The 20,658-nt window shown below is 41.1% G+C and overlaps 1 protein-coding gene across 1 annotated transcript in view; it reads right to left on the bottom strand.

Annotated features, from left to right (window-relative positions):
* The window catches only part of AR (androgen receptor), a 184,605-nt gene that overhangs the window by 61,995 nt on the left and 101,952 nt on the right, over positions 1–20,658 (bottom strand). The window contains exon 2 of the mRNA XM_064574170.1: positions 11,081–11,232. Within this exon, the coding sequence (XP_064430240.1) occupies positions 11,081–11,232 (152 nt within the window). The remainder of the gene's footprint in view (positions 1–11,080; positions 11,233–20,658) is intronic.

The following is a 20,658-nucleotide window of genomic DNA, read 5'->3' as shown; positions in this document are numbered from 1 at the left end:
TGCCGAACTATTATGTTCTGAATTGTGTCTGAAATATGCCATCTGTCTGAAAATAATTACTACCAAATTATCCATGTAAATAGCAACACATGAATTATTTAATAATTACTAGCATTTCTACAGTGAAATCATGGGACCCCTAAAAACATTCTATAATTTGATATGGGGCTGATTTTTCATTCATGTAGTAGGAGGCATTGTCCACAGTGTTCAGTTCACTTTATTTTTTAAAAAGTCTGGCACTATGCAAGGAAACTTCCAGTTGCCTTACTTCATGGAACTCTTTTTTTTAAATATTTTATTTATTTATGAGAGAGGGGGAGGAGGGAGAGAAAACCAAGCAGACTCCTCACTGAGTGCAGAGCTGGATGCAGGGCTCGATCTCATGACCCTGAGAACATAACCTGAGCTGAAACTAAGAGTCGGACGCTCAGCCAACTGAGCCACTCAGGCACCCCAACCTCATGTAATTCTTATAACTACTCTGGGGATGGTCATCATTATCCTCATTTTACAGGTGAGAAGCTCAGGGAGACGTCATTTTCCCAAGGTCACGCAGTTAACAAACGTCGGACTTAAATCTTAAGTATTTTACCCTAGGTAGAGAGCATTTTAGTATCTTTGTAGGGCTCTTAGGTAGATGAGAAGTTATTCCACATATCCAAATCCCTTTATTTTGTTTTCTACATCTATTTCTGCTCTCTTGTAATCATAATCTGAACCTAAATTTGCTGGCTAGTCCTCATCAATTTGCATAAAGGCCAAAGAAAAACGTTTTCTAAGTAACATGGGCTACAGAGGAGTTTCTGGGGAGTCATGGAGACTACACAGGTGGGGTGACAGAAGAGGCAGGGCAGTGGGAAGTAGGAGGCCTTTAGTCATAATCAACACAAATAAAGGACAAACCCTGTCTGTATTTTGAAGCTGAGCAAAGCTAAGGAACCTCAAGAACTGGATACCCACCTACTGCTGGGCCCTGGGAGCCCCTGAGAGGGTACTAACCACCCCCCAAACACATAGGGTTTTAGATAAGATCTGAAGGTGATTCAGATAAGAGTTAGAGATAAGCGGTATGCTACACATTGGTTTTGGTTGGATCGGTTTTAGAAGGATCAACATTGAAGAGTGAGTGGGGGTGGAGGGACGTACAGCCAATCTATGGGAAGCAGAATGAATTCCAGCATATCCCCAGTGTTCATTTTATTTTATTTTATTTTTTTTTTAAAGATTTTATTTATTTATTTGACAGAGGAAGACACAGCGAGAGAGGGAACACAAACGGGGAGTGGGAGAGGGAGAAGCAGACTCCCTGCCGAGCAGGGAGCCCGATGCGGGACTCGATCCTGGGACTCCAGGATCATGACCTGAGCCGAAGGCAGTCGCTTAACCTACTGAGCCACCCAGGCGCCCTCCCCAGTGTTCATTTTAAACACAGTAGAGTCATAGGTCATACCAAGACATTATCCTATTTTTGAAAGAAATCCCCCTTACCCCAAACAACAACAACCACCACCACCACCACCAAAATAATAACACTACATCCAAACCAGATTCCTCCAAGAGGTCCAAGGCACCAATAATAGAGAAGGCAGCACTCTACATAAAAGACAACCTGGCTTGGTTTCAAAAAATATCCATCCGGCTTCAGGAAAAGAGGCCTTAAAATTTTATTTACACAGGTGCTGGCTCAGGTTTCTATTGAATCTGGCCTCAACATACTTTAAAACATGCCTCTGGCTGGACAAGGGAAACCAATGGCTGAAGAACATGGAGGATAATTTACGACCTTTGTTAGCTTTTCTCCTGGCCTATGGCTGTGGACCTGCTTACCAGGGAGGTCAGACAAGTCTTGAGGATGAAGACACACAGAAAGCTCGAACACCTTCAAGTCCAAAGCCTGGAAGCCAGGAGATGCAATGAAACATATGCTTGCTTAGCTGTCTGGGGAATGTTACACACAGTGCCCTGGAAGGCAAAGAAGGAAGGAAGAGACTAACCTTTGCTATATTCTTATACAAATACTATTGGCCCTTCTGATCAGTAATTAAGTAACACTGAAGAGGTGTGTGTGTGTGTGTGTGTGTGTGTGTGTCCGGAAACCTTACATTAACCAGGGGACTACCACAAATACCATTTCCCATCTTTCCTTTCTGGCTACCCAGAGGACACCATAAGTGTATGCATGCCAGTGACTAAGGCTTCACTCCAGGAGAAGGGACCAAAACTTACTGGGCACCAGGAGCTGTGTTACACATCATTTAGTTCTTACAATAGCCATGTGAGCTATTACTCTCCTCACAGAAACACAGAGAAGTTAAGTGACTTGGGACTGAACTCAGGTCTACCCATTTCCCATGGCTGATGCATAATAAAGCGAACCACTGACAAAAGGACACATCTGTAGTATCCATAAGATTTTAGATATTTATTTTAAATATTTAGATTGTTAGAGATTTACTGTTAAATTCTTCAAAACCATACAGTCCAACCACTTTATTATTCAGATGGAGGTTTTGTGATGCAAAGATGGAATGAGACATGCCTAAGGCCTCATGATAAGTCAATGGCAGAACCAGAGCCCCTCTGGCGCTCTTGCGTTGCTTCTTGTTCCACTACCTAGACAGCAGCCTACTTCCAAAAAGCTCAGAGATTAGAGTAGAACAGGAATGCATAGCTCGGCATGGGGTGGGGCAGGCACAAAAGGCTGACTGAAGGCTGGTCAAGGGACCTGCTGCATGTGATAAAGGGAACTTAACCACCTCTGCACTGTATAATGTTTCCCAAATAAGCCTCTTGCTTTCATGTAGCCCTGTCTTTGGTTAGTCTGTTCCCTCTTCCTGAAGTTCCCTTCCTACCTTTTTGTACCTAGCAAATTATTATGCATCCCTCCAGACCTAAATCAATCCTTAACTTTTCTGTGGAGCCTTCTCAAATGTTCCAGGTAAAACAACTCATGCTATGAAACTCTTCCTGCCCCCCCAAAAAATCCATACACATTTATACACATGAGACCTTGCAAGAATCTTCATACCATAAAATGTCTCATAGAGCCCTTCTACTATAGACTAGCATTAGTACTCGTTCCCCTGCTGAAGGGAAAAACATATACTTAACAAAGATGCTCTTACACGTGGTAGAAGCAGAGGGGACTCACAGGGGCTGAGCACTTTCTGGGAGCCAAGGGTTGTTCTAAATGTTTATTTTGCTGCCTCACATAATTCTTAGGGGTTTCAAGGTAACAATCTCTGTGACTCTACCAACTGGCTGTGAGGCCAGAGAGCCCCTCAGATAAGAAACAAGAAATCTCTAGGAAGCCCTAATTTCTGCCAGTTATATGTTCTGTGAACCTGGAAAAGCCATTTCCTCTCTCAGCCTCAGTTTCCTTGTCCATAAAATGGCTTGGTCAGATTTTTAGATTTCTGTTTCTTTTCTTCAAGTTTTAAAAGATTAGCATTTTAAGAGCCTGTGACTGCAGGCACTGCAAATCTTTTGTCTTTTCATCAAACAGCAATTTTAAAAGACAACAAGACTTTGTGACCTTCTACCTCTGTCCTAAAATATAGCATTTTTTTTTGTTTCTGACATCCAAGGGGAGGAAAATAAATTTCTCTTGTTCCTGGCCCCATGGAAAACATTCTGCGGTACATTCTGAGAAGGCTCAAAGCCAAGGGTCAAGGAATCAGGCCTCTACCATTTGTATGCATATGCTCTGTCTCTGAGCTCTTCCCTTAGCTTGTTAATGAACAAAATTCTCTTGCGAAAAGGTTAACACCTTTTATGCTTTCTGTTCTGTGACTGTGTGATGAGAGTGAATTAAAAGCCAGCAAGGCTGGTTGTATCAGAATCAGAATTTTCCTTATGAAAAGTAGGAGGTGGTGAAAGCAGTATGGCTCGCATCTCCCTCGCCTTACCTGATGAAGAAGCTGCTGATGAGCCACCAGCTCTTTTTAAGTATTTGGGGCTTTCTTTGGAAGACAAGCTCCTGTCAAGTTAGTGCTACTCAGTGGCTCCTTGGTTTCTCCCCACAATACTTATGTCTTTCTTAACTTCTTTCTGTCATTTCTGACTCTGTTGTTCCTCTTCACTGTTGCTTTTCTTGTTTGCCTAGGCATAACCCTTTCTTTCTACTTTGGGTTAGTATGTTTTTATATTTGAGGGGCAGCTGCGCTATAGCAGAGTGACTTTGGACTCAGAACACCTGGAATCAAATTCCAGCTATTCCATTTACGATCTGTTGATTAACTGGCAATGCCTCAGTTTGTGCTTATGTGGACAACCACAAGGATGACTTTGCCTTCTGTCCCAGATGATTGTGAAGTTCAAATGAGCAGTGAATATTGTGGCCCTGCATTCATTGAAGAGATTTAAAGATGTCCAGGATCGGGGCACCTGGGTGTCTCAGTCAGTTAAGCATCTGACTCTTGATTTCGGTTCAGGTCATGATCTCAGGGTCACGAGATGGGAGTCCCGGGTCAGGCTCTGGGCCAGGTGAAGAGCCTGCTTAAGATTCTCTCTCTCTCTCTCTCTCCCTCCCCTCCACTTGCACATGCATGCTCTCTCTCTCTCTCTCAAAAAAAAAAAAAAAAAGATTTCCAGGATTATGGTCACTAAGCTCTTTGAGGAAAGCTCTATATCTTGAGTATGTGAGCCCAATACCCCATACGTAGTAAGCACCCAGTAAATGTTTACTGGCTGAATGCACGAGCAGATTACTACCAGGCCTGTTCTTATGAGGCATTCAGTAGAAGACAGGCCCTAGTCTAGCCAGGAGCTGAGGAGATTCCACTGAGGTGCCCTAGGAACTGCAACAAAGCCTGGAAGCAAAGGGACTGAGAATTCTAATATTTATTCCCTTTATAAAGATTCATTCACCTCCCAAATCTGTTTCTTCTTTTGTATAGGAGGAAGTTTCTTCTTCTCTACACTCTTCTGGCAGGTACAAGCTCACCTGCTTACTTGAAATGCTGGGAGCAGTTGCCTAGCCATGAAAAGGAGTGTAGACACCTGAATAATAGGTTCCAGAAGTATGCACACATAGCTATTATAACTGAAGGGATTGTTTGGTGAAATAATGGCTCATCACAGAGTTCGATCATTTTGAAGGATAGTGTGTTTCTTGCTATGGGACTAGAGGCCACAGAAGTAAGAAATAACTCCTACCTTTGGAGAAAATGTGGTTCTAACATTTACCCTTTCAACAGAAGCCAAACTGCAAAGATCTACCACACACAGTTTCACAATTACCAAGAGATTCTGTGAAGGAGAGGAAAAAAAGTTCTGGCTAGAGTATATGGGCTTTAAAAATATAACAGATTGGGGAATAGTAACACAAGATGGAAAGCAGGCAATGGATTCAGAGGATCTTGCAAGTGACATAGCAACTTCTTGTTAATCATTACTTCATAAAATGTACATGCTATAAATAAACAGGCACAGAGCACTATATAACAGCAATGGCAAATTTTTTTTTTGAAATTTAGTTTTTTTAAGATTTTATTTATTTATTTGAGAGAAAGAGAGAGCACACAAGAGGGGGTAGAGTCAGAGGAAGAAGCAGACTCCCCGCTGAGCAGGGAGCCCGACGCGGGACTCGATCCTGGGACTCCCGGACCATGACCTGAGCCGAAGGCAATCACTTAACCAACTGAGCCACGTGGGTGCCCAGCAATGGCAAATTCTTGACATGGCTCCCAAACTGGGCACTAATAAAGAGACGAGTGGATATCAACTGCAATGCGTTACAGAGCTAAATTATTTATTCTGAAGGCCTGTGGTCTAGTCTTGTTATGGGGACAACCAGAATTAAGCCAGCCAATGTGTAAAGACAAAGAATTATGGGGCAATATATGGCAGATCCATAACTCAGCTGACCACCTGGGCTCTGCTTTCTATCAGACAGAGAGTTTTTCCAAACCACTTAGTATCAGATAGTCTCCAAAGTCCTTCCTCTTTACCATCTGGGTTTTATGTGGCATCGAGCAAAACTCATTCATATATATTTCATAGCTATCCACAAGCTTACAGTGCAAAAGTCTAGAAAACATATGAAATATTTTCAATTTCTGTGTATTGTAAAGGGGAGTGAGCTACTAGATCATTAGAAAAAAAAAGTGTCCTCTTCTAGCATCCCTATATTAATTTACATTTTTTCTGGTTTACTAAAATAATGCTCAAGACCCAGAGGCCACCAGACCAGGCATTCTGGACAAACAAGACATGCAAACTTTGGCCACTCGGAAGAATGTTTAAAATTAGATAATCTAGAGAGTGCCATTTGTTTCTGTGTGGATCAAGAGCTGAGAATGATTTTTAGATTTTAAATGGCTGAAAAATATCAAAAATATATATATATATATTGAATGGCATGTGAAAATTAATTGAAAGTCAAGTTTTATTGTAATACAGCCACACCCATTAGCTTATGTTACATATTGTCTAGGGCTGCTTTCAGGCTACAAAGGCAGAGTTAAGTAGTTGAGTCAGAGACCATATGGTCCACAAAGCCTACAATATTTACTATCTGGTCCTTTACAGAAAAATCTGGCGGACCCCCTGATCTAAAGTCTGGCTTTGACATTTAGAAAAACCCGAGATGGATAAAAGATAAGAGGAACTTTGTGAAAAGTTATCTAGGATCGGTGCAATCAGGATCAGTCAATTTCTTGGCCAAATATACCTGATCAAGGCTCTGTTGAAGCTGCAAGCAGATCTTTCTAGCATAGTTAATTTGTCCCTGGGAAATGTTACTCAAAAAGCCAGGGAGTGAAGAGGACACTGAAAGACACGAAAAACTCTCTGCAAGACTCCAAACAAGAAGTAATATTCAATTCCACATGAGTTGAGGTGGGAAAGAGTGGATTTAAAGGACAGAGAGAGTTCAATGAGGGTTCACTTACATTTCTTCCCTCACAAAAACCTGGGGTGAGAGAGGGAATCAAAGCCATACTTATATAAAATTCGCCAAGAATACTAAATTGGGACATATTGTAAACATCAGTGACGATGGTGTAATTCTTTGAGTCCAGAATGTAAACTACAGTTTCAATTTTATGATGTGTACCAAACAGCACTCCATGTGTACAAAACAAATGGATGTACAATCTCCAACGTTTTACTAGAAAATGTCTGAAAAATAGTAAATTCTTGAGCACACAGAGCACATGATGAACTAATTAACCCTCTTTGAAACATGATGTGGTAGAGATGGGGATTTATGTCCTGATTGTCCAGATGAGAAAATGGAAAAGAAAGGAAGTTATCCAACTATGGTCACAATGCTGGGGGAAGGGGGAATCTCGGAGTCCTGAATTTTAACCTAGCCCATCCATAGTGCACTTTCTCAGCTGCCTCTATCCTCACCTGAAAATTGATTTTTAAAAGAATGGGAGCTAGGGTTCACCAACTGTCAAGAAGGCAAAATCAAAAGTGCATATAGGTAGAAACACATGTTTGTTTGCTAATGTAATAGTTTTGACAGTGATGATGTATATAATTTGTAGAACCATCATAAAAAGTCAAAGCTAGAAAGGCATATTAAAAATATTTAGGGGCACCTGGGTGGCTCAGTCTATTAAGCATCCGGCTCTTGGTTTTGGCTCAGGTCATGATCTCGGGGTCATGAAATCGAGCCCGGCATCGGGCTCCACACTGGGCGTGGAGCCTGCTTGGGATTCTCTCTCTCTTCTCCTTCCCCCCACTCAAGCTCACACTCTCTCTCTAAAAAAAAAAAAAAAAAAAAAATCTAGCTTAAGTCCCTTATTTTACAGACAGAAAATTTATGTCTAAATAGGAAAATTAATTATTCAAAGCCAGACAACTAAAACCCCTCTGAGCCCGTACTTCTGTGTATGGGCATCACCTTCCTTTGATTTCCTGGCCTTTTAGATGGCATTCAACATGCCTTCCCTTGTCACCTCCCTGCTCATCCCATCACCCCACCAACTAGCTGATTCTCCTTATGCCTGTTTCTAGCCCACAGAACATCCTCCAACTGCACGAGCATGTATGCACATGCGCACACACAGACACAGACAAACACTGAGTTTTCATCAGCCAGATTTTAGTGATTTTACCCCCATGGCCTAGCATCATCATTTTTTTTAAATCTCAAAATATGCAGCTACCTCCCTGACTAGCCTAATCGTCACCCCAAACTCTCAGAATCACTGACAATGAGAAAATGTGGGGCTCCCTCCTCTTCCTTCTCAATAGGAAAACCTGGCTAGATTACAATTGACTCTGTGCTGAGCCTTGCACCAGTGACAGCATTAAAACCTCATGCTTTATGAACTACCAAAGCTAGAAATGGATTTCTGTCTGACGTGCCAGGCTTTTAAGTCTTGTACCTGTGCCCAGTCTAGAGATTTCTGAAACCATGAATAAAGTGGTAATCAACACTCTGAATACTCAGTCTGACTTAACTGACAACAAACAAATGAGGAAAAGAAAGATTTGTGTTCCTACTCTCTCCAAGACAGGTGGAATTCCAAGTTTCAACAAGGCAGATTCAGAATCACTTTCATAAAGGCCATTGGGGTGATAAGGACACATTGTAAAAATGGGGGAAAAAAACAAATCAATAAATGTTCTCTGTGGATAATAAGACAGCCCCTTGCCTTCAAACGGAGATAATGACAGAAGTAAACTCCAGCCAACAAGCTTTACAGGTGGGAGGAGAAAGAAAAATGCCTTTTTTTTTTTTTTGCTTTGCTTTGTTTTTCTTGTGTGTGTGTGTGTGTGTGTGTGTGTGTGTGTGTGTTTAACCACCTTCTATCCCTCAAAGGACTCAGGACTGGAACCTGGGGTTCATATTCCAAAGGAACCAAGGGGTTTGTAGCCTTTCAAGAAATCCATTTGTGGCTTTCTGTACTTTAAGCAGTCGAGAGTATTTGGCCCCATGAGCTCAGAGGCTCATTTTCTCAAAGAAAATATTACCAAGTTTCCCTAACTTAAGCAATTCTAGGGTCTAGAGCATTTTGAGATCTTGCTGGATTTCCCAGTATTCTGTATGTTGAGTGAGTACCCCTTTCCGCTTCTTTATTCTCAAATAGCACAAGACCCACATCTAGCCCAGCTCCTCCCAGGAAGCCCTGACAACTGCCATTCTGCCCTTCTCCCTCCTTCAGCCCTAACTTCGGCAGAAAGCTCCCATGTGGGATATGTTATGACAGCAAAATAGTCCTTTTTACAATACGTTTGATCACTTTCCCAGTTTTCCAAAAATAACAATATTGTGACCCAGATTTGTAAAGCCCAGAGGCAGCATCAACTACAATCGAATCGATCTGACTGTTGAGTTTGCTTGTTCAGTTGCGTACTTGAACTCTTTCCCCAACTGATACGGCTGCTATTACTGGGTGCCTGGGCTTACTGACCCACCATCCCTAGATGAGGGCTCTGGTATATTCTCTGCTCTACAGGCAGGGCCTACTGGATGCTGGGGTTGGGGGAGGAAGCACATTCTCACTGGGGAAACTGGGGGGGCGGGGGATCTGCTGTCTTTGGGCTGTTCCTCACTTTCTTTTCTGACAGCCATCCTTCTGTAAGTACTCTTAAGAAAGGCAGGAACTGCTTTCTGTGTCTCTTTCTAAACCGCCCAGGTCTAGGTACTGGGGCCCTGGACCTTATACTAGCTCAGCACAAGCAGTAGCAATAGGCCACTTGGGGGTAGGAAGGAACATGCAGCATGTTTTCAGTAACACTAAAAGCTAGCTCTCTCCTTGTTGCTTTGGGGACTGGAAGAAAACAAAATAACAATTTTCTGTTTTGTAAGTATTCCTGCCACCAGTCTAAAATGATGAAAAGGCAACCATTCCAATTGGCTGTCAATGGAAAAACCAGTAAAGGACCTGCTTTGCACCTTTTATCTAAAGGCTAAGAACTGCTTGGAGCTTCTGTTGTCCTCTGGTGGATGTTTCCGGTGAAAGGTGTGGCTTATATACCTGCCACTTTTAAGAGTGTCCTCAGGGTTTGTAGCCCTTAACTAAGGCAAGACTGTTTTGGTTCTGACTTGGAACTCAACACCTCTAGGCCAGTGAGAGAGAAGGAAAGGTTTTGGCAGGAAGTATTTCCTTTGTGGAAAGTGGAAATAGGAGTAGATACTGGTGTTTGGCAACTGGGTTTGCCCCCAGAGCAGAGCATCTCTGTCTAGGGGCTGCTTATCAGTGTCCCCTTGAGAAAAGAAGCCCTTAGTACAGGATGGGGAATGAAGAGGATGAGTAGGAGGTCTGAGCCCAGGTTGATTGGGAAGGAAGGAATCACTAGCATATATGGGAAGTCTGGAAATGGGAGTTCTTGCTGTAGCATGTAGGCTGAGCACCTCTAGGAGCTGATCAGACATGAATGGTTCTAAGCTAAGTAAGACTAAGGAGCCAGGGCTTGAGCCTGCTTAGCCAAATATAAGATGCAATTTAGCATGAGGTGCTATACCAATGGATAGGCCCTGAGGAAAAGTCTATGGAGAGAATAAAGGAGTTTTTATCACTCGGGCTCCCTATTTACCTAGGGGCTATTGATGCAAAGAAGTCCCAATGAGCCAGCAGCAGGAGGGAGCAGGCGCCCAGACTGATGGTCTGCTGAACAGCAAGAACACTTCCTTTCTGGGGCTGAGGCCAAGGAGACTTTGTGAAGGAACACTCCCATATACACTATAGAGAATGGGTGGGGACTCAGTTGGGGTTTCTCCACTTCTAACTTCTCTAATCAAGACATTTTTCCCCCTCACTACACAGCAGAGTGAAACACAAACAGGGAAGGAGTTAAAACTTTTCGAATCATTTATTTTCTTCCATTCCTAAGACTGCCCCAAGCTCTAAGCACCAGATAGGATCACCGTCATTGACTACATTGCCTGTACTACCAAGGTTGCCAAAACCAGGGGACCAGCAAATTAGAAAAAAACAAAAAACAAAAACAACAACAACAACAAAACCTTCTTCTTCAGGTTTTTAGGTTCTTTGAGAGGGTCCCACCAGTGACCTTGTCTCTGAGATGATAAAATCCTGGGCTCTGGAAGATTGGTGTCTTTCTATAGAAGATAAAGGAGAGAGGGAAAAAGAAGTGAGTGTGCAAGACCCTTTACCTTCAGCGGCTCTTTTAAAGAAGACTTTGCAGCTTCCACAAGTGAGAGCTCCATAGTGACAGCCAGAAGCTTCATCACCGCAGATCAGGCAGGTCTTCTGGGGTGGAAAGTAATAGTCAATGGGTAGAACATGGTCCCTGGCAGTCTCCAAACTGAAAAGACACATGAGAAACAATGCAATAAATGGCAGTGGCTGGCAGAGATAAGAGCACAGAAGTCTGAGGTCTTCAGGAGTAAACTTACATGTGTAAATTATTAATTTTTATAAAATAAAATTATTCCTTACTTAATTGAGTCAGTGTGAAGCTGATTTTTCTGGTACTTCTAGGGATGATGTTTGTAGGGTTTCCTGTCATGTAGACAGAGCCTTTTTGCATCCTGCTAAGGAATTCAAGAAGTTCTCTGGGATCAGCCAGTCTCATGGGCTAAGTTTACATGAAGGAAGGATGAAGACAGAAACCTGAGGTTAAGGTATCTAACTTAAGGTGGCTCTGGCAAAAATTTCAGAGCAGTTAAATGGTATGAACCCAGCTCTATGGCCTTCCCTTATCCAAAAGGAGATCTAAGGCAAAACAAGTCTTAGCAAAACAGTTTGGCATGCTTTGCTCTGAGCCTCACTCTCACCTGTCAATAATATTGCCCATCCTACTGAGCTACTGTTCTGAGTGGCAGTATAAATTGTATAAAAGGATAAAAATCCTTTAAAATGAATACACAAGTGAGGGATCACGATTCGTGTTATCATACCAGTCTGATTTGGTCTTCCCCTCCCCCCCATTCCTTCACTTTCCTTAGCCATCTCTTGTAGATCACGTGAACATCCCCTCACCATTCTACAACACAAAGTAGCAGAATCCTTATCTTTTTAAAGATTTTATTTATTTATTTATTTGACAGAGAGAGACACAGCGAGAGAGGGAACACAAGCACAGGGAGTGGGAGAGGGAGAAGCAGGCTTCCCGCTGAGCAGGGAGCCTGATGTGGGGCTCGTCGATCCCAGGACCCTGAGATCATGACCAGACATTTAACGACTGAGCCACCCAGGCGCCCCTGGCAGAATCCTTATGGCTGAGGCTCTTGTTGGGAAATGATACACAGGGATGCTGGAAATTTCTCACACTACCATCTCAACACTTGGCCATTAAAATACTCATAGGGTCTTTAGGCTAGGATGGAGCTTCAGGGGTCACCTAGTCTAAACTTCCTATTTCTTCTAAGCATAGGTCACATTTTTTTCTCTCCGATGCTCTATGTCTAAGCATTGAACAAAACTCGAGGGGGGCGCCTGGGTGGCTCAGTCCTTAAGCATCTGCCTTCGGCTCGGGTCATGATCCCAGGGTCCTGGGATCGAGCCCCACATCAGGCTCCCTGCTCAGCAGGGAGTCTGCTTCTCCCTCTCCCACTCCCCCTGCTTCTGTTCCCTCTCTCGCTGTGTCTCTGTCAAATAAATAAATAAATAAAATCTTAAAAAAAAAAACAAAACTCGAGGTACCTCCTGGGTTAATCTGCCTAAGGTAGATGACAATTGCCCATATTCTCATCTACAGGAATGCAGCCATATTTTTTTATGAGCACTTTTTCCTTACTAAGGAAGGAAGGAAGGAAGGAAAATAAGCCTTAATTTAATGACAGCCTACTTGCTGTGTTGGGTGATTTCTACACTTCAAAACAACTCTGAGAAACATTTTTTTTTTCTCATTATATCATATGAAGAAAGATTCAGAGAGGTGAAACCCCAAATGATTTGACAGCAAGCCCAGGATCTCTGGCTCCGAATCCAATACAGTTTTCATTACCTTATCATCTTCCTGCCATTCTCTCACTTTCTACACATGGCTCTTTGATTATCATGCTCAGCATAGTCATCAGAATCCAAAAAATAAATAATCCGAAAAAGCATGAAATGTTATCCACCCCTCAATAACCATGGATCAGCCCTGGCAGGGCAAGAGCAAAGAAAATTTTTGCTTAAGCCATAGCTGACAAGCACTTTACCTCTAAGACACAAATATTAGCCTTTATTCAAGTCCCAAGTACAACAGAAAGCACTCAAAAAGTTTGGCTGATATGCAAACCCAGCAGCTGGCTACGGTGGCCTATCTTTTCCCCCCGACAAGCTCTCCTTTTCCTAATTTGACTTTGGAAAGCCAGCAGGAGTTTGTCCACCAAACCAAGACTAGCAGGACCACAAGTTCCACAGGAAAATAGCTTACTTCCCATATATAAATGGGCCAAATGTTAAGAGCATCATTCCTTTGGCTAAAAATGTCATTTCCTTGGGTAAAAAATGTATCCCCATCCTCATTCATGAAACAAGGAGAAGCAGAAGTTTTTTGTTTTTATTTTTGCAAGTGTCTTCATCCTTTTCCCTCTTTTTTTGACTTCTGGAACTAATGAAAGCCATTCAAATAAAGTAAAAAAAAAAAAAAAACACAAAACATGTATTTAGGCACTTTATGTACCCGGCCATTTCATATATATCATCTCACTTAATCTCCCCCCAAAACCCTGCCAGGTAGCTCCGTATCATCTCTATATTGTAGGAAGAGGAAGCTGATGTTCAGGAAAATTGAACATGTTCAAGATCACTCATCTCATAAGTGGGAATGCCAGATTCCATCCTAGGTAAGTCTGACTCCAAGGTGCCGATTCATAACCCATGACTAACCATGTTATAAAATTGAAGGTTGAAATTAGATTGACTCAACTCCTAGCACCTAGCCCTATGAACCAAGCAAAGGGCTAGGTGCTGGGGATATCATGACAATCGATATATTATTCTTGCCTCTAAGAAACCGACTATCTAGTAGAGAAGACAGACAGGAAGCAAGAAACTGTAAAATAACATAGTAGATGATATAATAAAGCAGAGTACAGATTGCTGCAGATGAGGAAGCACCTTAAAGACACGAATGTTTCTTGGAAGGTATAAAGGTATATACGGGTAAATGAGATGACGATGATAATGACAATAATTTTTATCATATGATTGGAAAATAAATATTAGATATACAATATGGAAACCTGCACAAATAAGAGGTCTTTTTGAAAAGAGCCTTTAAGGAACAGAAATTTTCATCCATTTTAAAATACAGTTCAAATTGTTCAAAATAATCTAATCAAATTTATAATCAGTGCTTAAAGACTGAAGAAAGTCATCAATATTTTATTAGATATAAGTTTAATAAAATGCACTATTTACAAAAATAACTATAAAAGAGGAGGAAGAAGAAAAAGAAATAATAAAGACAATTTTAGAATCTGAACTTTTCCTAATTACAACCCATTTTGACTAAAGGATATCTGTTAAACTCTCCAGGCTGGTGTCTGCCTACCTACCCCTCCTTTTTCTGGCAAAATATTTTGGATAGCACTCTCACTGAGCCTGGCCTAGGGTGAACAAAAGGCACATTTCAGTTCTGCCTCATGGGCTGAACTTTGGGTATTGGAAATGAAAATTGCAACCAGAGTCCCTATCCCAGGTTTATATCCTAGAGAAACTCATGCATATTTGTACCGGGAAGCATGTGTGGGAATGGTCATAGCAGCTTTATTTACAAAAGCAGAAATGATAAACATCCACTAAGAGGGGGCGCCTGGGTTGCTCAGTCGTCAAGCGTCTGCCTTCGGCTTGGGTCATGATCCCAGGGTCCTGGGATCGGGCTCCCTGCTTGTCGGGGAGCCTGTTTCTCCCTCTCCCCACTCTCCCCTCCCTGCTCCCCCCTCCCCCCTCCCCCCTCATGCTCTCTCTCTCTCTCTCTCACCATCTCTCTCTCAAATAAATAAAAATCTTTAAAAAAATCCACGCTCATTCAATAAACCACAATTCAGCAATGACAAGAAAGAGAATACAGGTACACATAGGTAAATCTCACAAGCTAATGTTGCATAAAAGACATAAATCACAATAGCCTACATATGATATGATTCCATTACATACAGTTCCAAAAAAAAGGCAAAAGTAATCAATATATATTTTGGGAATATATATCTATATCTATCTATCTATCTATCTATCTATCTATCTATCTACCTACCTATCTACCTATATAACATAATAATCTACATAATAACATATTCACGCAAGGGAATAATAAACCCCAAATATAGGATAGTGGTTATTTCTAAGGGGAGACTGTGGTTAATGATATAAGGAAGGAGGATACAAGCTGATTTATGCATTCATTTAAAAATATTAAGTGTCTATCACATACGAGGCACCATACCAGGTCCTGGAGTTAGAGCAGTAAACAAACAAAAACTGGTTTTAATGCTCTTATTCTTTAATCAGGGCTCATGAGTGTTCATTTTATTATTATGCTGTATAACTAACTTATATGATACACGCATGCTTTGTATGGCTGTAACAGCACAGTGAAAGAAAAAATAACAACCTGAGAAGTTTCTAACATCATCCTAAATAACAGCCTAAGTGCAAGAACAGCAGAGGTTTGCTTTGAGAACAAGTAAGTTCAGAATTTGCATGCGACATCTGTATTTCTTCTTGCCTCCCCTGGGTTCCATGCTCACTTATTATACCTATGCAGGACATTCAGCTTTATGAGTCTGAAGGAAAAGCACTGCCATAAAAAATGGAAGTTTCCCAAACCAGAATACCACTTGCTTTTCCTCAACAGTTCCACAATTAATTAAATAAAAGTGGATTACTATAAGCTATAGGACTACAAATGCCAGCTCACCTATGGGGAATTTAGGCTCAGAAATCTTCAGCACCGAGCTATCATCTCAGTCTGTCTCTCAGACTTGAAAATACATTAAAGTGTCTGACTACTTTAAGCAAGTTCCCCAAGGATTGTGGAACCAAGGTGAGATGCAAAAGTCACAGACTAGTTTTCCTTGTTTGGAAGATGAATGTCAACTAAGCAGGGCTTTGGAGCCCGGCAGAGCTGGGCTGGAATCCTGCATCCACCACTGAACCTTGGTCCCAGTCATTAAGGCTCTCTGAGCTCTATTTGTCTCATCTGGAGATTGGGGATACTTTCTAACCTAAAGGGCTTTTGTGAGAATTACATTAAATAGTACATGTTAAGCCCTTCCTCCTGTGCCTGGCACATGATAGCTGCATTGTAAGTACAGGTTGCCTTCACCTTTTGCCTTACCATAAAAAAGGGGGAGAAATGACTAATAACCTTACAATAAAAAAAGATCATCTTTCTTGGTTATACAATGCATTTGGGGAAAGGTAAATACAAGTGGAGAGTAAAAGAAGAAAGGCTAGATATGTAAAAGTGTATCTTTTTCATACTTATCTCTGTACTTTTTAAACAAGAAGAAATTTAGAAAACCACTAAACATCTTTATAAAAGCATCATATTTTTCCTGATGTTTAGTAACTTGAAATATTTTTTGTTAATCACACTGTGGAATGTAATGACAACTTTACATGAGTTTTTAAGATAAAAATTCATAAAAAAATTATTCTCCCCTCATAAACCTCTTGTGCCTATTTCCTTATGGGCACAAGGGTTATTTCAGTGGAGAAACTGACAAAGTAACAATGTAAGACTGGGAGCTTCTTTTCCCCCTGCAAGCCTGAGATTTGAAATTTGATGACTGTCTGTCCAAGAGGACAGTTGGGTTTTCTTTCTTTTTTTTAAAGATTTTTTATTTATCTCTATGTGTGTGTGTGTGTGTGTGTGTGTGAGAGAGAGAGAGAGAGAGAGAGAGAGACACTGAGAGCATGAGCAGGGGGCCGATTTAGAGGGAGAGGGAGAAGCAGGCTTCCCCGGCTGAGCAGGGAGCCCAATGTGGGGCTCGATCCCAGGACTGCAGGATCATGACCTGAACCTAAAGCAGATGCTTAACCGACTGAGCCACCTAGGCGGCCCCAGTCATGTTTTCTTTTAAAAGTACTACCTGATTGCTAGAACTAATACATGAATTCAGCAAAGGTGCAGGACATGAAATCAATGTGCAGAAATCTGTTGCATTTCTATACACCAATTAATGAAGCAGTAGGAAAAAGAAATCAAGGAATCAATCCCATTTGCAATTGCACCAAAAACAATAAGATACCTAGGAATAAACCTAATTAAAGAGGTATAATATTTATACTCTGAAAACCATAGAACACTTATGAAAGAAATTGAAGAGGACACAAAGAAATGGAAAAGCATTCCATGCTCATGGATTGGAAGAGCAAATATTATTAAAATGTCTATGTTACCAAAGCTATCTACACATTCAATGCAATCCCTATCAAAATAACAACAGTATTTTTCAGAGCGAGAACAGTACTAAAATGTGTATGGCACCAGAAAAGACCCTGAATAGCCAAAGGAATATTGAAAAAGAAAACCAAAGCTGGAGGCATCACAATTCTGGACTTTAAGCTGTATTACAAAGCTGTAATCATCAAGACAGTATGGTACTGGCAAAATAGCAGACACATAGATCAGTGGAAAAGAATAAAGAACCCAGAAATGGACCTACAACTATATGGTCTACTAATTTCCAACATAGCAGGAAAGAATACCCAGTGGAAAAAACAGTCTCTTCAACAAATAGTGATGGGAAAATTGGACAGCCACATGCAGAAGAATGAAACTGGACCCCTTTCTTACACTATACACAAAAATAAACTCAAAACTGATGAAAGACCTAAATGTGAGACAGGAAACCATCAAAATTCTAGACGAGAACACAGGCAGAAACCTCTTTGACCTTGGCCATAACAACTTCTTACTAGACGCGTCTCCAGAGGCAAGGGAAATAAAAGCAAAAATGAACTACTGGGACTTCACCAAGATAAAAGCCTTCTGCACAGCAAAGGAAACAATCAACAAAACTAAAGGCAGCCTACAAAATGGGAGAAGATATTTGCAAATGTCTATCAAAAAAAAAGGCTAGTATCCAAAATCTATAAAGAACTTATCAAACTCAACATGCCAGAAACAAATAATCTAGTTAAGAAATGGGCAGAAGACATGAATAGACACTTTTCCAAAGAAGACATCCAGATGGCTACCAGACACATGAAAAATGCTGAACATCACTCAACATCAGAGAAATCCAAATCAAAACTACGATGAGATACCATCTCACACCTGTCAGAATGGCTAAAATTAACAACACAAGAAACAACAGGTGTTGACAAGGGTGTGGAGAAAAGGGAATCCTCTTGCACTGTTGGTGGGAATGCAAACTGGAGAACAGTATGGCTGTTCCTTAAAAAGTTAAAAATACAACTACCCTATGACCTACCTAAAGGATACAAGGATATGGATTCAAAGGGGCACATGAACCCCGATGTTTATAGCAGCATTTTCAACAATAACCAGTTTATGGGAAGAGCCCAAATGTCCATCGACTGATGAACGGGTAAAGAAAATGTGGTAAATATATACAATGGAATATTACTCAACCATCAAAAAAGTGAAATCTTGCCATTTGCAACAACATGGATGGAGCTAGAGAGTATAATGCTAAGTGAAATAAGTCAGTCAGAGAAAGACAAATACCATATGATTTCCTTCAAATGTGGAATTTAAAAAAGGAAACAGGTGAACATATGGGAAGGGGGAAAAGAAAAAAGGGGGGGAGGAAAACAAGTCATTAAGAGGCTCTTAAACTGAGGGTGGATGAAGGGAGGTGGATGGGGGATGGCCTAGATGAGTAATGGGTATTAAAGAGGGCATTTGTTGTGATGCACACTGAGTGTTATATGTAAGTGATGATTCACTGAATTCTACTCCAAGAACCAATACTGTATTGTATGCTAAAATTTAAATTAAAAAAATTTAAAATAGAACAGACATTTTTCCAAAGAAGACATCCAAATGGCCAACAGACACATGAAAAAGTGCTCAATATCCCTCGGCATCAGGGAAATCCAAATCAAAACCTCAATGACATACCACCTCACACCAGTCAGAATGGCTAAAATTAACAAGTCAGGAAACGACAGATGTTGGCGGGGATGCGGAGAAAGGGGAACCCTCCTACACTGTTGGTGGGAATGCAAGTTGGTGCAGCCACTCTGGAAAACAGTATGGAGGTTCCTCAAAAAGTTGAAAATAGAGCTACCATATGATCCAGCAATTGCACTACTGGGTATTTACCCCAAAGATACAAAAGTAGGGATCCAAAAGGGTACATGCACCCCGATGTTTATAGCAGCAATGTCCACAATAGCCAAACTGTGGAAAGAGCCAAGATGTCCATCGACAGATGAATGGATAAAGAAGATGTGGTATATATATACCATGGGATATTATGCAGCCATCAAAAGGTATGAGATCTTGCCATTTGCAACGATGTGGATGGAACTGGAGGATATTATGTTGAGCGAAATAAGTCAAACAGAGAAAGACATGTATCATATGACTTCACTGATATGAGGAATTCTTAATCGCAGGGAACAAACTGAGGGTTGCTGGAGTGGGGGGTGGGGTGGGAGGGATGGGGTGACTGGGTGATAGACACTGGGGAGGGTATGTGCTCTGGTAAGCGCTGTGAATTGTGCAAGACTGTTGAATCTCAGATCTGTACCTCTGAAACAAATAATGCAATATATGTTAAGAAAAAAAAAAAAGAAGAAGAAGGTAGCGGGAGGGGAAGAATGAAGGGGGGGAAATCGGAGGGGTAGACGAACCATGAGAGACGATGGACTCTGAAAAACAAAGTGAGGGTTCTAGAGGGGAGGGGGGTGGGAGGATGGGTTAGCCTGGTGATAGGTATTGAGGAGGGCACATTCTGCATGGAGCACTGGGTGTTATGCACAATGAATCACGGAACACTATATCTAAAACTAATGATGTAATGTATGGGGATTAACATAAGAATAAAAAAATTTAAATAAAAATAAGTTACATGATTTTACTTCACAGCTCTCCAATTCTCTTTAGTAATGTCTTGTTGAAGTGGAAAGATACATAGATAGAAGATCTGTTTTTCATGCCCATCTTTGCCACTTCTAACAGAATGACCTTGAACAAGTCATTTGGCTTCAACTTCTTCATGTGTAAAATGGATATAGAAATACAGAACTCACAAGACTACTAGGAGGATTCAATGAGATTTTGGAGGTTAAGCAGGCCACACTGTTGCTGGCACAGTGCTTAGCAAATGGCCATTATTATAATAATCTCACAGGAAAGTGGTAGGAAGGAGACATGGGAGAAGAACTGGGTTCTAAAAAGCCAGCTGTGAGGTAGGTATCATTACTTTTTGAAGATAATGCAAACTGGAACTTAGATAAGGTAAATAACTTCTGAGTTCATACGGCTAGTAAGTGGCAAAGCCAGAATTCATACCTGGGATTATTTCTGCTCAAATCCATATTCTCCTACTATCCTAAATTGTCAAGGTCATAGGATACTTACATTATAACCTAGGTTTAATTTAGTTAGGTTTTTAATAAGTTTATTGATATATAATTCACATACCATAAAATTCACCTATTTTGGCATATTCACATCTATTACCACAAACTAATTTTATAATATTTTCATCACCCCAAAAAGGAACTCCATACTCATTAGCAGTCATTCCCCATTCCTTCCTTCTCTCAGACCCTAATTTACTTTGTCTCTAAAGATTTGCCCTTTATGGGCTTT

The sequence above is a fragment of the Mirounga angustirostris genome, unplaced genomic scaffold, assembly GCF_029215605.1.
Source record: "Mirounga angustirostris isolate CCGP_5_RB_7025 unplaced genomic scaffold, mMirAng1.0.hap1 SCAF_11, whole genome shotgun sequence".
In the NCBI taxonomy this organism is placed as follows: Eukaryota; Metazoa; Chordata; class Mammalia; order Carnivora; family Phocidae; genus Mirounga; species Mirounga angustirostris.
Note: the sequence above shows the minus strand (reverse complement) of the source record. Positions and strands in the feature narration are given on the sequence as shown.